General features: G+C 37.5%; 1 protein-coding gene and 1 non-coding gene across 3 annotated transcripts; one reads left to right on the top strand and one right to left on the bottom strand.

Annotated features, from left to right (window-relative positions):
- Positions 1-418: 418 nt before the first annotated feature.
- Positions 419-4,652, bottom strand: LOC112722333 (uncharacterized). Of its 2 annotated transcripts, none has more exons than XM_025773321.2 (5): positions 4,181-4,652; positions 3,641-3,711; positions 2,994-3,127; positions 2,183-2,623; positions 419-1,172 (listed from the first exon to the last, which is right to left on the bottom strand). In XM_025773321.2, the coding sequence occupies exons 2-5, from the start codon at positions 3,665-3,667 to the stop codon at positions 758-760; spliced, it is 1,017 nt and encodes a 338-aa protein (XP_025629106.1). In that variant the 5' UTR covers positions 3,668-3,711; positions 4,181-4,652; the 3' UTR covers positions 419-757. The 2 variants fall into 2 exon arrangements, with proteins under 2 accessions (XP_025629106.1, XP_025629105.1); XM_025773320.2 differs by having other exon boundaries at positions 2,183-2,618; positions 2,965-3,127; positions 4,181-4,484.
- A 17,489-nt stretch (positions 4,653-22,141) lies between these two features.
- Positions 22,142-22,249, top strand: LOC112726056 (small nucleolar RNA R71). The gene has a single exon (XR_003165126.1). It is a non-coding gene; the product is annotated as a small nucleolar RNA R71 (small nucleolar RNA).
- Positions 22,250-22,509: the final 260 nt, after the last annotated feature.

Here is a 22,509-nt window from a genome sequence, read left to right as displayed (position 1 = left end):
GCTTCAAACGGTAAGCAAACACACACCTTGAATTGCTAAATTTAATTTACTTTTTTCTCATTCCATGCCTTTAGATCTTTTTCTCATTCCATGCCTTTAGATCTGTCCAAATTTTGTGAAGGTCAAGAACTTAACCTATTTATCCTTTTGACCTATTTATCCTTTTCTCATGTTTTAATAAAGTAAACTGAAAGCTGTATAACTATTAGGCAGATAGACGTACTCACACTTCATTAATCCTAATCCTAATCTTAATTCTTATAAATAATCTTAATTTTCTGGTTCTTGAGGGGAAAAATGAATCCGTTGAGCGATCAAATTAGCTTAGAGCTAACAAATCTATTTGCATTCTCATACCATACTCCCCTCTATAAAACTTACTACTTTCTTCAGGGATTTCATATGTAAAACTTTCATATAACATAATTATGTATATGTTTTATTTTAATCATTGATCAAAACATTCGAGTCAAATATAACATCGACAAGAAATTTGGAGAGAGAGAGAGAGAGAGAGCACTTTTACAGTAGAATCAATATAACATACATGATACAACTCATAATTATGAGATACAGTTGCATCCTAACCTAAGAAGAAAAAAGAAAAAGCTCATGAAACAGCAGAAATGAGGAATTTCCTTCATCCCAACTATAACTCGCAGAGTGCCAGAATAAAATGGGCAATAAGGCAAAAGCTAAAAAGGAATTCTCACTCTTGAACCTTCCCTAACATCACCCTCAAAATTGCTTTACCAAACTAAATGAGATTAGCCCTCTTCAAAAATCTGATTGTCCTACAGTAATACGGCCATATTGATTCAACAAAATCAAGATACTTCTCCATTATCCATTCTGCAAATGCTTCAAACTTTCTTCTTATCATCTGTTTATAATTAGCATTTTTAATCCTCAACATAGGCTGAAAAATGTAAGCATTGATATCTTCTTTGAGCTTGCCGCGGAAAGCATAGGTGAAGGCCAAAATGCAGTAAGAGGGCAAATTCTTGATTATTTTGATAGTCTGCTTGAAGGTGAAGACATACAGTGCGGCCACCCATCGCACTATCATGATGTAGAGAGCTACAATGAGTGGCCCCATAACCCATAAAGGAGTCAACTCCTTGGAAACCTCGGCACCATATTTTACATTGACAAAGAGGAAGAAAGGGGCACTGCATATAAATATGAAATTAGAAAACAGAAAAATACATAAACCTTGAAGTCATTGTGGTTAACATTATCCAAAAGTAAGAGAAGGTGCCCGGTAAAGTAAGTTCCGAATGCATGTTAAGGTTGGAAATGTTGCTCTTATAGGAATGCACCATTTTTTTATAAAGAAAAAAGAAACTAATTTAAGGGCCAGTTTAGATAAACAGCTTAATTAAGCTCTTTTTTCAAAACACAAGTACTTATATTAAAAACTCATGAATAAGTTATTTTGTGTTTGGTTTTTTAGTCACAAAAGTGCTTATTTTAAAATAAGAGTGATAAAAAATTTATTATAGAAGTAACTTTTTAACTTCTCCATAAACACTTTAAATAACTTTTTAGAAAGTCACTAGTTTGAAAATTGTACCAAATATTAATGTTGTAACTTTTCATAAGTTAAAAGTGGACATCTCCAAACTGGCCAAGTATTTCACCTAGAATTTTTTTTTAAAACTTATTTTCAACATAAAGAAAAGAGTTTAATTTTGATGCACTGACAATCTAAAACATTTTACAGTTGTCCAATCACATCCGTTCATTTGAATGACCATTCACGTAATCAATGAAAAAAGTAGTTACTTTTGTTGACATGGCATTATATAATTGGATACACGTGTAAAACCACTTTGTACTGACAGTGCATCAAAATTAAATTCTAAAATATGATTTAAACATGAAAAAAAGACATGATATCTCAATACATATTGATACTGAGGGTGCAAACTAGATTGAGCAAAGAAGAAAAAGAAAAGATAGCATCAAAGTTATAGTTGTCACTTGAAATTAAATATATCACTACCAGAATAGAAAAAGCAAATTAACTTCAAAGACCGCAATAAGTACTAAGAAAAAATATGGTACAGTAAGGAAATGCATACAACTCCTTTAACAAATTCCTAGAATTGTAAACATAAGTGATGTAGGGAAAGGCAGAAAGCTATAAATGGAGTGACCAAACAAGCGTGGTACTTACAATATTATTAACGGAATCTTTATTGTTGCATCCAGGGATACAAAATGGGACCAAGCCACCTTCAAAATCTCAACTTTTTCATTCCTTTCTGCCCCTTCTAGAGTTTTTGGTAAAACCTCCGGAGGAGACTCTCCCAAAATCTTCTCCCCTTCTTGATTTGATGGTTGTGTGCGCAGCATAGTCAGCCATTTTTTGAAAAGTTTATGAATAACAGGTGACGGTGCAAGGCTCTCATCTGCTTCGGCGGCAAAAGAGACTGGAACACTGCGGCCATTTGGAGATTCTGATTTGAATTCCCCACTCTCTTCTAGTCTAACAGAAGTTTTGGGGACCTTCAATCCATTAGCTTTGGTTACAGAATCATCATTTTGAGCAGTGCCTTTGAAGCCTGCAATCCTCAAAGGTTTAACCTTGAAGCCACTAATGCACGGAGGCCCTACACTGGAAACAAGAAATCCTTTACATAAAGCAGAAAAATGATCTTTTGTGTTAACATGCAAGTTCAGTACATATAACAACTCCTAGGACATCTTTTTTTTATGTCAACAATCAATAGATGTGGCATGAGCAACCCATCAAATATCAGTAATATGAACTGCCAATGCAATGAGTGGAAACTATGCATGGATAATTAAATGTGATTGATTAATTAAGTCTTGAATTTTTCTTTAGTCATATTTCAAAGAGCTCCTTAAGTTAAATCAAAATGTTAACTCATTAATTTGTTTCAAGATCTTAAACTTCTTATAAATAGTGGCCCATACATAACAGAGCATATTTACTTTCTATACCAGCAACACAATTTTTCCACCTTAAACAAATATTCTGCTTTGATATGCAATGCCAATCTGCTCTGCCAATCAAGTGAGATTTTGTTAAACACTGCTTCAGTTTCATTCTCTTGCTGCACAAGGAACGCCTTGATGAAAATGTCATATACAAGCCCTGCAGAAAATAAAGCAAATCATTTATATTTATTAAGTCAAAATTTGATATATCCATTTTTTTTAATCTGATCAAAGACAGAACCGAATGCATGTCAAAAATACCCCAGAAAAAGTAGATGAAAAGATATTAAAGTTAAACTCAAGAAAGACTTTGAGATAGACATGTTATGGGCTCAGCTCTTATGTAAAATTTCATCTTGGGGGTATCTCATAAATCTTGACATCTCTGATGATGCAGTTATTAAATTCAATGTGAAACACAATCCTTGCCACCAAAAAGGCATCATGATTCATGAAGGAATACTACCAGTCTCCTAAATATACAAAAAAATACTATTGATAATGACAAAAGAACTTCCCTTGAAAATTGACATTCATAGTATTCCAACACCATAATACTACCATAAGAAAGGACTACACCATAATATTCTAACATGAATAACATTGAATAAAATACTATCGAATAAGAGAATAGCAGGCCAAATGAGAAGTAAAAATCCAATCTAAGTACCTGTGGTTGATGGGCAACCAATGCCATTTTTTATGTCCCCAAAACACAGAATTATCCGCTAGACGGGACCTCTTCGAAACGGTACCAAAAAATAAAGTCAGAGAGTTAGGTAAACAAAAGAAAAAACAAGAAAAAACTACATAAAATATACAGAGAACTTAAACTTAGAAAACCATCTTCAACAAATTTTGGACATTTTTAAACCCATTAACATTTCAATTTTGAACTTTAGGAGTTGCACCACTGCATCCAACATATTACTCATTGAAGCTGAATTTACAAGAAAGCTAATAATCTTTTTTGGAAAAAAAAAAAAAAGGGGAAATGTCAACGACATCAATTCATGAAAATTCAACTGTGAAAAAAATAGTTAAAATAGAAAACAACAATGCCAGGCTGAATTTCGGATTTTGAACAGGTAAGGGGAACTTAAGAGGACACAGTGCACGAATTTTTTTGTATTTATCTGCATATCAATGGCCAAAAGAATGAAAAGAAGAAAACGTATTGCTCAAAACAGAAGGAACAAAAGTATGGTACCGTATCAAACACTGCTTGTGGTTTCACAAGCTACGAAAAAAGGAAAAGTGCTGAGGAATTGCGATGGTGTGTGATGCGGCTAGATAGGGTTCAATCATGGACCGATAAAACGCATTTGTTATGGTGGACGGTGGACGGTGATAGGTGTGGCGGTGGCGAGCGGCAAGTGAAGGAAGAGGAGGAGATTTTGGAGGTTCTGTAAACCCTAACCGAACACCAAGGTAGATAGAGGAACAAGAAGATAGGGGAAGCGATATTGTAATCTTCTCAATGCTTTCTACATTGATAAGTAACGATAAGATGCAAGTTTATTAGTTTATTTTAATTTAAATTTATATATAACAAGGAAGCATAATAGAAATTTGCTTTAAAAATGAGAATTTTTAATTTTCGTGACAGTACTATGAAAGAATTTTTTATGTTTGGACCTTTGGAAACTTGTGTGTTTTTTCAAAAAAAAAAAAAAAAAAAAATTCCAAATGAAAACTCTATTTTATTTTTTTTTCTATGAATCTGACATTTAATCCATTATATTACTATATATCCAAGGATAAGATAAAAATTAAAAAAATTAATTATTCTATTAATTTTTTTTATTTTATTAAATTTTTTTGTAATTAGATTTTTAGACTGTTTTTAATTTTATAATTAAATTATTTTTATGTTAAAAATATTAAAACTAACAGAATATTTCTTCTAAAAAATATACTATTAAAGATGTAATAAAATTTTTAATTGTGAATATTTTTAATTTAAAAAAAAATATTTTGTTAATTCCAACATTTTTTTACTAAAAAAATCTAATTACAAAATAAAAAATAACGTAGTGATTTAATTGAAACAAAAGGAAACTTTAGGCTTAGCACCTTCTTCTACCCTAGTTATTTTCTCTTGTATATCTGAAATCCCTCAACACTCTTCCTCTTATTCACCTTGATAAAAGAATTCTCAGTGTGTTTTGTCCTCAAAATTTCTCCCGCCTCTTCATATCAGTCACTCTCTCCCATGATTCTTTAGGACAAAGTGTTAGGAGTTTAGGCTTTCAGTTCTCAGCAGGTGGTTAAGGGTCTTGTCAATGAGAAGATGACCATTATGTATGGAAAGCAGGGAGATAAAATCCCTCCAACAGTGTCTTTCACTGAAGAAGCGAAGGTTTCTCTTTTACAACTCTACAAGAACGCGATTATGATTAAAGTACTGGGGAAGCACTTTAGTTACACTGCGATCTCTATCGAATTCAAGGGTGTGTGGAGACCTAAAGGAGGGTTTGAAGTTGGACGTTGGCTTTGGTTATTTTCTAAACAAATTTGATCTACAAGAAGACAGAGAGAAGGTACTGTTGGGCGGGCCGTGGATGATCGCAGTTCATTATGTGGTAGTGAAACCTTGGGATCCTCTTTTCAAATCTTGTGAGACTTCGTTTGGTTTCACTTTGGTGTGGATCAGGATCTCTGGCCTCAACATTTGATACTATCATGAAGAAGTCATGATGAGAATCGTAGCTATAGTGGGACTTCCAATTAAAGTGGATATGGCTACTAAATCAGCGGAAAGAGACAAATACGCTAGAGCGTGTGTGCGAATTGACTTGGGTTTGCCGGTAATCAAGAAGATATGTATCGACAGTTATGAGTACGATGTTGAAAACAAAAGTTTTCACCTTGTGTGTGGTTCATGCGACTGCTACGGCCATGTATCGAGTGAGTATAACTTACAAGACAAACAGAAAGAGGTAGATAGGTCTCCATCAAATAGGCGGGATAAGGATATGGAAGTCGAACATCCGACAGGCATAGAAGAGACTCCGACAGAAGGCTTGAATAAGAAAGTTTTTGAATTCGGAAGCAATTCCAATATCCCAGAGAAAAATCAGGAAACTCCTGATTATAGAATGGATGTTAATGCTATAATCAATGCATGCGAGATTTTGCATGATCCTACAGTTACGAAGGAAGGATGGACCGAAGTGAAAAAGAAAGGGAAGGCCAAAGTGGATTTTGTGGTGAAGAAGAATAAGATTTATGGGCTTGCTAACAAAAATCCCATTTCTTCTATAACATAAGGGGCCAGACAGGGACACAAAAAGGCTCCTGGATATATTAATCAATAACATCTTAATACTCAAGTGAAGAAGGTTTCCTTTACTTCTCAAAACTTTCTAACAAAGAGCAACGTTGGAGGGTGAATTGATGTTGTCCTCTGAACAAACCCATACACCCAGGGAAAAGAATAAGCGCTTTCGACCAGCATCCCTGCAAAATTCTCTAAATGAGGCAGAATTTAGTGACAACACAAGAATGCAGTAGAGAGCCCAGAGCATGAAGTGGGGATGGGGGAAGTTTCTCTAAATAAATTCATATAAGCAAATAGAACCCCAAAAAATAAGGATCTTCGCTAATCAGAAGCTTCCAGCATGCCTAGCAAGGAGCCTCACATCCTACATCTGAAAACCATAAAATCCGCATGGGTGAGAACCAGAGGTTCTCAGCATGGTAACAGTGCCCACATATCTAACATATAATGTCCTCGGAAAGCCGAAGGCAATCCTAGAACTTCCAACATACAATTAAAGCTTATAAACATAACTAAACCATAAAATAAAATAGGCAACTAACTAAGGATCTTCGGTCTATAAAAAACTCCCCTTTCCAACTCCTCCGAACCTCCCAACTGCCACCGGAATCAGTTGTCATAAACACATTTGTTACAGACAAGGAAATCACAAGTAGAAAGCATATACAGCATATAAACAAGTAGCAAGTAGTGATGTAATCAATTAGGCATTCCAAACAAAACATACCAAACAAACATATAGATGCATATGATGCATGCCTGTCCTAGTGGCTAATGATATCATCTGTCGGTTATATAGCCAACCTGACACGTCCTGGTAGCTAACCATGGATTGAAACACCCATCACAGAGCAAGTGAGTTTGAGCTACAACCCCCTTGCTACTACCCACTTAACCCAGAGCCAGTGGAATAACCACTACTGCGGCTACTACCCAGGCAGGTGTTTAAAAGCTCAACTTGGAGCAAGCGGAATAATCCACTACTGTTGCTACTACCCAGGTGTCACAGTCACTGACCTGGAGCAAGCGGGACGAACCACCATCTTTGCTACTGTCCAGGTATCTCAAAGATACGTTCAAACAGTTTAAATCAAACATCATTGTTATCAAATTTCAAACATTAATCTGGAGCAAGCGGGACGAACCACCATCCTTGCTACTACCCAAGCATCACAAAACATATATTCATTTCAAATTCCATAATTAAATTCATTTCTCATAACTCTTCTTTCCTATCTCAAACCCGGAGCAAGTGGACCTTGCCACTGCCTACTACCCGAGGCCACAATCACTTTTACACACTTGTCGTTCATAATTCACACCTCTCAAACTTTCTTCATCTCCAAGGTACTACTCCTCCCTACCTTTTACTCACCACTTAACATACAACAGAGGTTTAGGGGCTAAAAGAGTGAAAATAGAGGTTTAGAGGTTCAAAATTGGGCTTAAAACACAAAATATTTATTTGTTAAAAACAGAGCTATGCGTACGCATGTCATGTGTATGCGTATGCATAGGTCTCTTTGGGCCCAAGATACGTATGCATGTCAAGGTATGTGATGCGTGAGCATCTTTCCTATTTTTTCCTAGTGAATTTGCATTTAACTTGTTGATTTTAATCAAGAATTAATTATCTTTTAGCCACTATGGATGCTACTTTAATTCGTGTGCAACTCTATTTGTTTTAGGTAGCATTCAACTGGATTTGATGGAGTTTCTGCAGAAAAAGAGAAGAAGGCGAATGATGCTGTCAACCCTGACCTCTCTGCACTCAAACCTGAAAATCTCAAGCTACGGAGGTCCAATGGACGTGATTCTAGTGGCGTTGGAAAGCTAACTTTCAGAGCTTTTCAATGATGTATAATAGTCCATACTTCTTCTCCACCAAGTCAGCAAAGGTGGCGCCTAACTTGAGACTTCTCAAGTTAGGCGCCAAGACAAGCCACCCACATCAATCCAATGCAGCCAAGGCTGCGCCTAACTTGAGAATATTCAAGTTAGGTGCAAGGATGAAGCAAAGGGCATCCAAGGAACGCTGGCTAGGCTGCGCCTAACTTGAGGTTTCTCAAGTTAGGCACAAGACAGCAACAACAACACGCACCAATTAGTTCGACTCCATGTAAGGCGCACCAAAGCTTGAGTTAGGCACAAGCTCACTCACTCAAACTCCAATCCATGCAGCCATGACCAAGTAAGGCGCATGAGAACTCAAGTTAGGCGCATGATCTTCCAATTCAAGTGGTCCCAGCGTCCAAATTGAGGCTGTTCGAAGATTTTAATTAATTCTGATTTAAACTTTATTTTATTTTAAAATAGGAAAAGATATTATTTTAGTTTTAGAAAATAGATTTTAAATTAATTAGGATTAGATATAAAAGAGAAAATAAACTTCTCTTCTGGGATTATTCCACCTCATTCCAAATTTACAGTTTAAGAGAATCCTAGTTTCCACTCTGAACCATGAGCAACTAAACCTCCACTGTTAAGGTTAGGAGCTCTGTCTATTGTATGGATTGATTCTATTGTTTTTCTATTTTAATTCATGTATTGATTCATATAATTCAAGAATTGTTTTCATTTTTTATTTTATGAAATTGAGTGGAACGGAAGTATGACCCTCTTTCTAATTGAGTTCTTGTATAACTTGAAAAAGCTCTTTACTTGAGCAACAACTTGAAAACATATTCTCCCAAATTTCTAATTATCGGAATTTAACGGGATACATGACATATAATCCTCTTATATTTGGGTAATTAGGATTTCTGTGGCATATAACTAGAATTGAACTTCACCCTCTAATTGGAATTAATTAACCAATGAATTAGCGGTTGATGGGTTAGAGGAGACTAAAAAGGTCTAAAGAATTTGGGTTTAGTCATATATAGTTTGCCATGAATTAAATCTTGCATGATTAAAATAGTTAGTAAGAAAAGTCAATCAGGAAAATAGATAACTCTGAAGCCTTAACTATTTTTCCATATATTATTCTCAACTTATTTACTGCCTGCCTACTGATATTCTGAATCTACTGTTTAATGCCTTTGAACTCTCAAACACCATTTTCTGTTTGTCTAAGTAAATCACTTAACCATTGTTGCTTAGTCCATCAATCCTCGTGGAATCGACCCTCATTCAATTGAGGTACTACTTGGCGGTTAGTTTGTGGTTGTAAATTCCGCACCAAGTTTTGGCGCCGTTACTAGGGATTGATAGTGGTTAACAACTATTAGTTGTTTGATTGCTTAGATTAGGCGTTTTAGTTTTAATTTTATTTAAATTTTGCTTTAGTATTTTTGAAAAAAAAATAAAATAAATGAATAAATAGCACTAATATTTTTCTTAATTTCTGAAATTAAGTTTGGTGTTTCCTAGTTAGTCTTATTTTAATTTTTCTTATTTAATTTGCCTAATAATTTCGAAATTTTTGGTCTTAATTTTAATAGTAATTTTTGAATTTGGTGTTTATTTTATTCAGTATTTTTTATTTTATCTCTTTACATAGGTTACCTCACTGGGAATTATCTGCACTCTGACGCAGAGAGTTCCATATTTTCTTATCTTCTGTCTGTTTATGCGCAGGAACAGAGACAAGAAACCTCTTTTATACTTTGATCCTGAACCTGAAAAGACTTTCAGGCGGTGTTTTCAACAAGCAAGACTTTACAAGGCTGCAGAATCCACTATGGATCATAATAATACTGTTGATGCCAACATGGCAAATCCGAATAAGAATGAGCAACCTAGGAGAGTGCTTGGCTCTTACTCTGCTACTACTGCAGATCTTTATGGAAAAAATATTGTGGTGCCTCCCATAGCTGCGAACAACTTTGAATTGAAGCCACAATTGGTCACCCTGGTGCAACAAAACTGCCAGTATCATGGTCTTCCCCAAGAAGACCCAAATCAATTTATTTCTAATTTTCTGCAGATTTGTGATACTGTGAAGACAAATGGAGTGAACCCTAAGGTGTACAAACTCATGCTCTTCCCGTTTGCTCTGAGGGATATAGCAAAGCTATGGCTAGATTCCCAACCCAAGGAGAGTTTGGATACTTGGGACAAGGTTGTTACTGAGTTTCTTACTAAATTTTTCCCACCAAAGAAGCTGACTAAGCTTAAGGTGGAGGTTCAGACCTTCAGGCAGAAGGATGGTGAAACTCTTTATGAAGCTTGGGAGAGATACAAGCTACTGACTAGGCAATGCCCTCCGGACATGTTCTCCAAATGGACCCAACTAGATATCTTTTATGAAGGCTTGGGTGAAATGTCCAAGATGTGCTTAGATAATTCTGCAGGTGGTTCATTGCACAAGAAGAAGACACCTGAAGAGATTATTGAGCTGATTGAATTGGTTGCTAGCAACCAATATTTATACTCATCTAACAGGAATCATGTGAACTCTGAGGCTCCTCAGAAGAAGGGGGTTATGGAAGTAGAAGCTCTTAATGCTATTCTTGCTCAGAACAAGCTTATGTCTCAGCAAATAAATCTACTTACTCAGCAGATGGGTGGCATGAAAGTCTCAGCTATCAACACCCAAAATCCACCTCAAGAGGTCTCTTATGACATGACAGGTAATTTTATGCAAAATGATAATTATGATTATGCTCAATCCTCTTCTGAACAGGTCAATTACATGGGGAGTGATCCTAGAAATCCCAATAATGATCCATATTCTAAGACATACAATCAGGAGTAGAGAAATCACCTAAATTTTGGGTGGAGGGACCAATCTCAGAGACCTCAGAATCTCAATAATAATTCTTAGGGCGGCTTCCAACAGAACAATCACAATAACCGCCATTTCCAATCTCAGCAACAACAACCACTTCAGTAGGGAAATTCTAAATCCTAAGAAGATTCTAATTGGGAGATGATGAGGAGTTTCATGCAGGAAACCAGAGCCTCCATTAGAAACTTGGAGGTGCAAATGGGCCAACTGAGCAAGCAAATACCTGAGAGGTCTGCAAGTACATTTTCAGGTGATACAGTGGTGAACCAAGAGAAGATTGCAAGGTTATTCAATTGAGAAGTGGTAAAAAAGCTGGCTCTGAGACCAAGGCCAATGAAGAGCTAAGTGAAAAAGAAGCTCCAGAGGAGAAGAAGGAAGAAGTGAAGCACGCTCCTCCAAAGCATGCAGACAACCCGTTCTCTGACTCTCTTGACACTTACCCTACGTTGCCAAAAGCTCCTGAATACAAGCAAAAAATGCCATATCCTCAGAGGCTTCAGAAGGCTTCAAAAGAAAAGCAATTTTCTAAATTTTTAGATGTCTTCAAGAAGCTACAGATCAACATTTCTTTTGTAGAGGCTCTTTAGCAAATGCCTCTCTAAGCAAAATTTATGAAAGAGTTATTCACCCACAAGAGGAATTAGAAGGAAAAAGACACAGTGGTGTTAACCAAGGAATGTAGTGCCATAATTCAACACAACCTTCCTGAGAAGATGCCAGATCCAGGGAGCTTTGTAATTCCTTGCACCATTGGAGATGTCACCATTCAGAAGGCTTTATGTGATCTTGGAGCTAGCATCAATCTCATGTCACTTTCAGTGATGAAAAAGCTTCAAATTGAAGAGGTAAAACCCACTCGTATTTCTCTTCAACTTGCTGATCTTTCTATTAAATTACCTGTGGGTGTTGTTGAGGATTTACTTGTGAAAATAGGACCATTTATTTTTCTTGTTAATTTTGTTATATTAGACATGGAAGAGGAGGTAAAATCCTCTATTATACTTGGTAGACCCTTTTTAGCTATAGGTAGAGCTTTGATTGATGTACAAAAGGGTGAATTAACCCTAAGGGTCAATGAAGAACAGGTGGTCTTTAATGTTTTTGAAGCTCTCAAGCACCCTAATGATTCTGAAGGGTGTATGAAAATAGATGGTAAAGAATTTTATAAAAATAGTCGCGTTGTAAGTATAGTTTCTAAGCCAACAGAAAATCCCTTCGTACAAACGTTTTGGTTGTCACAAGTAACAAACCCCTAAATAAATTGATAACCGAAGTATTTAAACCTTGGGTCGTCTTCTCAAGGAACTGCAGGGAGGTATGTTCTTATTATTGGTTATGAAGATTTGTAAATTGGGGTTTTGAAAGTAAGGAGCAAGTAATTTAAATGACAGGTAAAATAAATAAATAACTGTAAAATAAACAAACTCTTGGCAAGGTATGAGAAATTGGAAGTCCTATCCTAGTTATCCTTATCAATGGAGATGAGAATTGAATCTTAGTCCTACTTAGTTAGCCTTTACTAAAGCAAAGGAAGATCAAGTGGATTAATTAGTCTGATCTTCAGGTCCTAGTCAATTCCTAAGAAAGGACTGGAATTATTGAAGTTCAATTCAATTAGCAAAGATAATAATTATCAATCACGTTGAGTTTGATAACTCCTGAGTTACTGATTTCTTAACCAAGGCCAAAAGGGAAAAAGTAAATCTACTGGAATAAAAATGTCTTCAAATTGGAAGCAACAGTAACATAAATAAAAGAGAGCAATAATAAACTGAAATACTTCAAATAACATTAATTAAGAGAATTATCTGTAACATAGGAAAGTTCATAAATTAAATTGAGAAAATAAATAATTAAAAGGAATGTTGAACCTGATAAAAAGGGACAATCATGAAAGCAAGAAAAATCCTAAATCCTAATCCTAAGAGAGAGAGGAGAGAACCTCTCTCTAAAAACTACATCTAATTCATCAAAAGTGAATAATTGGAGACTCCCCTGAATGGATGCATTCCCCCACTTCATAACCTCTGATCTGTGCCTTTTGGACTTGGATTTGGGCCAAAAAGGGCTTCAGAAATCGCTGGGAGCGTTTTCTGTAATTTCTGGTGCGTGGCCTTTGTCACGCGTCCGCGTGGGTCACGCGGTCGCGTCATCTGGAGTTTTCCTTATCATGCGTTTGCTTCGGTCATGCGTCCGCGTCATCTGCGTTTTGCTTGTGGCACGCGATCGCGTCAGTCACGCATTCGCGTCGCTGTCTTTTCGCGCCAGGCATGCGGCCGCGTCGCCCACGCGTTCGCGTCGCTGCCAGTTTCTTCAAAAACTCCATTTTGTGCTTTCCTTCCATTTTTTGTATGTTTTCTTTCCATCCTTTAAGTCATTCCTGCCTTAGAAGATCTGAAACTACTCAACACACAAATCACGGCATCGAATGGTAATAAAGGGTAATTAAAATAATTATTCTTAAAGCATAGGAAACATGTTTTTCACATATATCACATAATAAGGAAGGGAAAGTAAAACCATGCAATTAACATGAATAAGTGAGTGAAGGATTGAATAAATCACTTAAATTAGGCACAAAATATATCATAAAATATAGGTTTATCAACCTCCCCACACTTAAACAATAGCATGTCCTCATGCTAAATCCAAGATAAAGAGTAAGGTTAAAGTTAAAGTGGTGGAATCTCATGCAATGCAATCTACTCTAAATGCAACTACCTAAATGAATCGTGCAATTCTTATTTACTTGTATATAAAACTTACATGTAGTTGAATTAATTCACATTCTCAAGGAATCATATATGCATAGCCAAACCTTAGATAATGTTAAAGCACTTTTACAATTGAGATGGGAAAAAAATATTGTACAAACTTGCAAGACAATTAACAATTTAAGCAGAGATATATATGTTGATGAGCTGTTGAACCCTCACTGGATTTTGTGTTTACTCTCTAGTCACTTAGTGTTTATTGGGTTAATCACTCTATTCTTCTTTTTATCCTTACTTTCTATAACTTTGTTTTTCATCTAACCAATCAACAATTACAGAATACAGACATACAAAAATCATGAGGTCTTTATTTAAGGTTGTAATGGGGCCAAGGTAAAGGTAAGGGTATATGTATAAGGCTAAGTGAGCTAATAAGTGAATCCTTGATTAGTCTAAGATCTCACCTAACATACATATTTTGTAATTCAAATGTTTCTTTACCTATTTACCCAAGTTTTCTCACTTTGTATTGCAAGCTCATATATTAACTTTAACTTTTGTCCCATGTGCATTGATTCCTTTTATTTTGCAATTGGAAAATTTTTGTATCCCCTTTATTTATTTATTTTTATTTTTTTAATGCACATGGTAATTTAATTGTTTTGATTTCACATGAGCATGCTTCCCAAAACTTTTATTTTGAAATGTCTTTTAACTTTCTACCATTGTTTCTATAATCCATGTTCCCATAAGGTTCCCCACACTTAAACAATACACAATTTCTATCTTAAGCTAACCAAGGATTCAACTTGGGATTTTTATTTTGTTTTTCTGCTTAAGGCTAGTATTGTGATTTATAGAACAAGAGGGGATTAAAAGCTCAAGGGGGTTAACAAGGGTGATGTAAAAGATAGGCTAATTTTGGGATAAGTGAGCTAGAATCAAACAATGGCCTCAATCACTTTTTTGGTATGTATCTATATTCTATAATTGGACATATAGATTAAACAAAGTAAAGAACATCATAATAAAAAAGAAGGGCGAAACACACAGGAATAAAATATTATGATTTGAATGTAACCATACAATTAAGCTCAAAACTCACAGGCTGTGTGTTCTCTAGCTCAAAAATCATATCTCAGTTATATATGTCATGCAAGTGAAAAATTAAGAGTTCCCATTATTCTCAATGTAAACCTTAGGGTGGCTTTAAAATTTTAGTGTTTCTCCTTGATGAAATGTTGTTAACTAACTAACATGTAATGCTATATATACAAGGTGTGGATTGTTTTTATTATGTTAAAGTCTCTAGTTTACTTCCTTTTTATTTTCAATTTAAACCAAACTTATCATATGCTAAAAGGGTAAACTATACTAATTAATCCACATATTCTATAGCTAATAAGTTAGAATTGCAACTAAACTAACTGGCTAAAATATGAACTAAAGTGCAAAATGCAGAAATAGAGTAAAAATACATGAAAAGAGCAATGTATAAGTACTGAGAAATAAAAATAAAAATAAAATACAGAAAAGTAATAAAATAAAAAGAGTCTGTAATGGTTCACCAAGAAAAATATGCCAGAGATAGCGACCTCCCCACACTTAATATAAAGCATCGTCCTTGATGCTCACTCAAGTAGGGTGTGAAGGAGTGTCATCACCGGAATGATGTGTGGCTGGAGTCTCTGTGGTGGTGGCCTGAGGGTCTGCCTGCTACAGAAGAGGTGCTGACTGAATAGGAACCTCTGAGTTTGCAGCTTGAATCTGATGCGGGGCCTCCTGCTATGGCGCAACCTGCTCCGGGCCTGCCTGCTCAGCCTCTCTCTGTGGATGGGTCTCCGCCTTATGATCATCCGCCTCCTCCTCAGATGGCTCTGATGGTGTGTCAGGCTTGGAGGGTGGTGCACGAAATTGTGATCATCAATGGCGCCATCAACATGGTACGCTCAATTGTAATCTCAACTTTTTATCACAACTTCGCACAACTAACCAGCAAGTGCACTGGGTCGTCCAAGTAATAAACCTTACGCGAGTAAGGGTCGATCCCACGGAGATTGTTGGTATGAAGCAAGCTATGGTCATCTTGTAAATCTCAATCAGGCGGATATAGAATGGTTATGGAGTTTTCGAAAATAAATAATAAAATAAGGATAGAAATACTTATGTAAATCATTGGTGAGAATTTCAGATAAAGGTATAGAGATGCTTTCGTTCCTCTGAATCTCTGCTTTCTCGCTGTCTTCATCCAATCAGTCTTACTCCTTTCCATGGCTTGCTTTATGTAAGGACGTCACCGTTGTCAATGGCTACTTTTAATCCTCTCTGGAAAATGGTCCGATGTGCTGTCACTGCATGGCTAATCGTCTGGAGGCATCACCCTTGTCAATGGCTGCATCCTATCCTCTTGTGAAAATGGTCCAAATGCTCTGTCACAGCACGGCTAATCATCTGAGGTTCTCGATCATACTGGAATAGGATTCACCCTCCTTTTGCGTCTGTCACTACGCCCAGCACTCGCGAGTTTGAAGCTCGTCACAGTCATTCAATCCCTGAATCTTACTCGGAATACCACAGACAAGGTTTAAACTTTCTGGATTCTCATGAATGCCGCCATCAATCTAGCTTACACCATGAAGATTCTGATTAAGAGATCCAAGAGATACTCATTCAATCTAAGGTAGAACAGAAGTGGTTGTCAGGCACGCGTTCATAGGGAATGATGATGATTGTCACGTTCATCACATTCAGGTTGAAGTGCGAATGAATATCTTAGAAGCGGAATAAGTTGAATTGAATAGAAAAATAGTAGTACTTTGCATTAATCTTTGAGGAACAGTAGAGCTCCACACCTTAATCTATGGAGTGTAGAAACTCTACCGTTGAAAATACATAAGTGAAAGGTCCAGGCATGGCCGAATGTCCAGCCCCCAAAACGTGATCACAGGATCAAAAATACAATCCAGGATGATCCGAAGATGTCAAATACAATAGTAAAAAGTCCTATTTATACTAAACTAGTTACTAGGGTTTACAGAAGTAAGTAATTGATGCATAAATCCACTTCCGGGGCCCACTTGGTGTGTGCTTGGGCTGAGCTTGAATGTTACACGTGTAGAGGCTCTTTCTGGAGTTGAACGCCAGGTTGTAACATATTTCTGGCGTTCAACTCTGGTTTGTGACTTGTTTCTGGCGTTTAACTCCAGACAGCAGCGTAGAACTGGCGTTCAACGCCCTTTTACGTCGTCTAAACTCGTTCAAAGTATAGACTATTATACATTGCTGGAAAGCTCTGGATGTCTACTTTTCAACACAATTGGAAGCGCACCATTTTGAGTTCTGTAGCTCCAGAGATTCCACTTTGAGTGCAGGGAGGTCAGAATCCAATAGCATCAGCAGTCCTTCTTCAACCTCTGAATCTGATTTTTGCTCAAGTCCCTCAATTTCAGCCAGAAAATACCTGAAATCACAGAAAAACACACAAACTCATAGTAAAGTCCAGAAATGTAAATTTAACATAAAAATTAATGAAAACATCCCTAAAAGTAACTAGATTATACTAAAAACATGCTAAAAATAATGCCAAAAAGCGTATAAATTATCCGCTCATCACAACACCAAACTTAAATTGTTGCTTGTCCCCAAGCAACTAAAAATCAAATAGGATAAAAAGAAGAGAATATACTATAAATTACAAACTATCAATGAAACATAGCTCCAATTAGATGAGCGGGACTTGTAGCTTTTGCCTCTTGAATAGTTTTGGCATCTCACTTTATCCATTGAAGTTCAGAATGATTGGCATCTATAGGAACTCAGAGTTCAGATAGTGTTATTGATTCTCCTAGTTCAGTATGATGATTCTTGAACACAACTTTTTTATGAGTCTTGGCCGTGGCCCTAAGCACTTTGTTTTCCAGTATTACCACCGGATACATAAATACCACAGATACATGATTGGGTGAACCTTTTCAGATTGTGACTCAGCTTTGCTAAAGTCCCCAATTAGAGGTGTCCAGGGTTCTTAAGCACACTCTTTTTTTTTGCTTTGGACCTTGACTTTAACCGCTCAGTCTCAAGTTTTCACTTGACACCTACACGCCACAAGCACATGGTTAGGGACAGCTTGGTTTAGCCGCTTAGGCCAGGATTTTATTCCTTTAGGCCCTCCTATCCACTGATGCTCAAAGCCTTGGGATCCTTTTTATTTGCCATTGCCTTTTGGTTTTAAGGGTTATTGGCTTTTTTGCTCTTGCCTCTTGGTTTTAAGAGCTTTTGGCTCTTTCTGCTTGCTTTTTCTTTTTTTTTTTCGCCTATTTTTTTTTCTGCAAGCTTTATTCTTTGCTATTTTTTCTTGCTTCAAGAATCATTTTTATGATTTTTCAGATTATCAAATAACATGTCTCCTTGTCATCATTCTTTCAAGAGCCAACATATTTAACATTCATGAACAACAACTTCAAAAGATATATGCACTGTTCAAGCATTCATTCAGAAAAAAAAAGTATTATCACCACATCAATATAATTAAACTAAGTTCAAGGATAAATTCGAAACTCATGTACTTCTTGTTCTTTTTAATTAAAACAGTTTTCATTTAAGAGAGGTGATGGATTCATAGGACATTCATAACTTTAAGACAAAGTTACTAACTACTAATGATCATGTAATAAGACACAAACATAGATAAGCACTTAACATAAAGGAAATGAAAAACAGAGAATAAGAACAAGGAATGAGTCCACCTTAGTGATGGTGGCGTTTCCTTCTTGAGGAACCAATGATGTCCTTGAGCTCTTCTATGTCTCTTCCTTGTCTTTGTTGCTCCTCCCTCATTGCTTTTTGATCTTCTCTTATTTCATGAAGGATGATGGAGTGCTCTTGATGTTCCACCCTTAATTGTCCCATGTTGGAACTTAATTCTCCTAGGGAGGTGTTGATTTGCTCCCAATAGTTTTGTGGAGGGAAATGCATTGGAGGCATTTCCGGGATCTCATGGTGATGAGCTTCATGCGCCTCTTGAGCTCCATGAATGGGCTCTCTTGCTTGCTCCATCCTTTTATTAGTGATGGGCTTCTCTTCCTCAATGGGAATGTCTCCTTCTATGGAAGCTCCAGCTGAGTAACAGAGATGGCAAATAAGATGAGAAAAAGCTAGCCTTGCTATGGGGGAGGACTTTTCGGCTATTTTGTAGAGTTCAAGGGAGATGACTTCATGAACTTCTACTTCCTCTCCAATCATGATGCTATGAATCATGATGGCCCGATCCACAGTAACTTCGGATCGGTTGCTAGTGGGGATGATGGAGCGTTGTATGAACTCTAACCATCCTCTAGCTACAGGCTTGAGGTCCAGTCTTCTTAGTTGAACCGGCTTGCCTTTGGAGTCAATCTTCCATTGAGCTCCTTCCACACATATGTCCATGAGGACTTGGTCCAACCTTTGATTAAAGTTGACCCTTCTAGTGTAGGGGTGTGCATCTCCTTGCATCATAGGCAAGTTAAACGCCAACCTCACATTTTCCGGACTAAAATCTAAGTATTTCTCCCAAACCATGGTGAGATAATTCTTTGGGTCCGGGTTCTTACTTTGATCATGGTTCCTAGTGATCCATGCATTGGCATAGAACTCCTGAACCATTAGGATGCCAACTTGTTGGATGGGTTTTGTTAGAACTTCCCAACCTCTTCTTTGGATTTCATGTCGGATCTCCGGATACTCATTCTTCTTGAGCTTGAAAGGGACCTCAGGGATCACCTTCTTCTTGGCCACAACATCATAGAAGTGGTTTTGATGAGCTTTGGAGATGAATCTTTCCATCTCTCATGACTCGGAGGTGGAAGCTTTTACCACACCAAACTTAGAATATTGCTCGCCCTCGAGCAAGACAAGAAAGAAAAGATGAAGAAGAAGAAGAAAATATGGAGAAGAGGGGGAGAGGTGTATTCGGCCAAGAAGAGAAGAGAGGGTTGTGTTGTGTGAAAATGAGGAAGAATGGAGGGCTTTATATAGGGAAGGGAGGGGGGGTTAGGTTCGGCCATTTAGGGTGGGTTGGGTGGGAAATTGATTTTGAATTTTGAAGGTAGGTGGAGTTTATGAGGTAGGTTTATGGGGAAGAGTGGATGTATGTGAGTGGTGAAGTGGTGATAGGGAAGAGAGATTGAGGTGATTGGTGAAGAGTTTTGGGGAAGGGTGTTTATGGGATAGTGTGAAAGAAGGGTGAGAAGAAGTGAGTGGAGGTAGGTGGGGATCTTGTGGAGTCCACAAATCCTGAGGTGATCCTGTGGGGTCCATATATCCTGAGGTGTTCAAGGATTTACAACCTTGCACCAAATTAGGCATGGAAAATGCCTTTGCACACAACTCTGGGTGTTCAGCGCCAGATTGGTGCTTGTTCTGGGCGTTCAGCGCCAGCTCTTCTCCAAGGTGCAATTTTGGCGTTCAAACGCCCAGATGCTGCCCATTTTGGGAGTTCAGCGCCAGAACCATGCTCTATTCTGACGTTGAACGCCAGCCAGATGCTTCTTACTGGCGTTTAAACGCCAGTAAGGCCTTCCTCCAGGGTGTGATTTTTCTTCTACTGTTTTTTATTCCGTTTTCAATTTTTATATTTATTTTGTGACTCCACATGATCATGAACCTAATAAAACATGAAAGAACAAGAAAAATATAATTAGATAAATAAAAATTGGGTTGCCTCCCAACAAGCGCTTCTTTAATGTCAATAGTTTGACAGTGGGCTCTCATGGAGCCTCACAGATATTCAGAGCATTGTTGAGACTTCCCAACACCAAACTTAGAGCTTGGATATGGAAGTTCAACACCAAACTTAGAGTTTGGTTGTGGCCTCCCAACACCAAACTTAGAGTTTGACTGTGGGGGCTCTGGTTGACTCTGTTTTGAGAGAAGCTTACTGTGCCTCTTTTCCATGTTTACAGAAGGGTAACCTTGAGTTGTAAACACAAGGGAGTCCTCATTCAATTGAAGGACTAATTCACCTCTCTCAACATCAATCACAGCTCTTGCTGTGGCTAGGAAAGGTCTTCCAAGGATGATGGATTCATCCTCATCCTTCCCAGTATCAAGGATTATGAAATCAGCAGGGATGTAAAGGCCTTCAACCTTTACTAACACGTCCTCTACTTGTCCATAAGCCTGTTTTCTTGAATTGTCTGCTATCTCTAATGAGATTTTAGCAGCTTGCACCCCATAGATTCCCAGTCTCTCTATTACAGAGAGGGGCATGAGGTTTATCCCTGAACCAAGGTCACACAGAGCCTTTTCAAAGATCATGTTGCCTATGGTACAAGGTATTATGAACTTTCCAGGATCCTATTTATTCTGAGGCAATGTCAGTTGATTCAGATCACTTAGTTCATTGGTGAACAAGGGAGGTTCATCTTCCCAAGTCTCAATACCAAATAACTTGGCATTCAGCTTCATGATTGCACCAAGAAACTTGGTAGCTTGCTCTTCAGTAACATCCTCATTCTCTTCAGAAGTGGAATACTCATCAGAGCTCATGAATGGTATAAGGAGGTTCAATGGAATCTCTATGGTCTCTAGATGTGTCTCAGATTCCTTTGGTTCCTCAGAGGGAAACTCCTTATTGATCACTGGACGTCCCAGGAGGTCTTCCTCCTTGGGATTCACGTCCTCTCCTTCCCTTACAGGTTCGGCCATGGTAATTAATTCAATGGCCTTGCACTCTCCTTTTGGATTTTCTTCTGTATTGCTTGGGAGAGTACTAGGAGGGATTTCAGTGATCCTCTTACTCAGCTGGCCCACTTGTGCTTCCAAATTTCTAATGGAAGACCTTGTTTCATTAATGAAACTCACAGTGGCCTTAGATAGATCAGAGACTAAGTTTGCTAAATTAGAGGTATTTTGTTCAGAGTTCTCTGTCTGTTGCTGAGTGGATGATGGAAAAGGCTTGCTATTGCTAAACCTGTTTCTTCCACCATTATTAAAGCCTTGTTGAGGCTTTTGATCCTTCCATGAGAAATTTGGATGATTTCTCCATGATGGGTTATAGGTGTTTCCATAAGGTTCACCCATATAATTTACCTCTGCTATTGCAGGGTTTTCAGGATCATAAGCTTCTTCTTCAGAAGATGCCTCTTGAGTACTGTTGGATGCAGCTTGCATTCCATTCAGACTCTGAGAAATCATATTGACTTGCTGAGTCAATATTTTATTCTGAGCCAATATGGCGTTCAGAGTATCAATTTCAAGAACTCCCTTCTTCTGAGGCATCCCATTACTCACAGGATTTCTCTCAGAAGTGTACATGAACTGGTTATTAGCAACCATGTCAATGAGTTCTTGAGCTTCTGCAGGCGTTTTCTTTAGGTGAATGGATCCACCTGCAGAAGTATCCAATGACATTTTAGCCAATTCTGATAGACCATCATAGAATATATCCAGGATGGTCCATTCTGAAAGCATGTCAGAAGGACACTTTTTGGTCAGTTCTTTGTATCTCTCCCAAGCTTCATAGAGGGATTCACCTTCTTTCTGTCTGAAGGTCTGAACATCCACTCTAAGCTTACTCAGATTTTGAGGAGGAAAGAACTTGGCTAAGAAAGCCTTGACCAGCTTATCCCAAGAGTTCAGGCTATCCTTAGGTTGAGAGTCCAACCATATTCTAGCTCTGTCTCTTACAGCAAAAGGGAAAAGCATGAGCCTGTAGACTTCAGGATCTACTCCATTAGTCTTAACAGTATCACATATCTGCAAGAATTCAGTTAAGAACTGAAAAGGATCTTCAGATGGAAGTCCATGAAACTTGCAGTTCTGCTGCATCAGAG

This window comes from Arachis hypogaea, chromosome 11 (assembly GCF_003086295.3).
Source record: "Arachis hypogaea cultivar Tifrunner chromosome 11, arahy.Tifrunner.gnm2.J5K5, whole genome shotgun sequence".
In the NCBI taxonomy this organism is placed as follows: Eukaryota; Viridiplantae; Streptophyta; class Magnoliopsida; order Fabales; family Fabaceae; genus Arachis; species Arachis hypogaea.
Note: the sequence above shows the minus strand (reverse complement) of the source record. Positions and strands in the feature narration are given on the sequence as shown.

What these genes read in the sequence shown, in the direction of transcription:
- LOC112722333 (XM_025773320.2), bottom strand. Translation starts at nt 3,667, where the DNA reads ATGGCATTGGTTGCCCATCAACCACAG. An exon ending in TTGTGTTGCTGGTATAGAAA is followed by an intron (nt 2,619 to 2,964) that starts GTAAATATGCTC and finishes TTTCCAGTGTAG; the next exon opens with GGCCTCCGTGCATTAGTGGC. An exon ending in AAGATTCCGTTAATAATATT is followed by an intron (nt 1,173 to 2,182) that starts GTAAGTACCACG and finishes ATTTATATGCAG; the next exon opens with TGCCCCTTTCTTCCTCTTTG.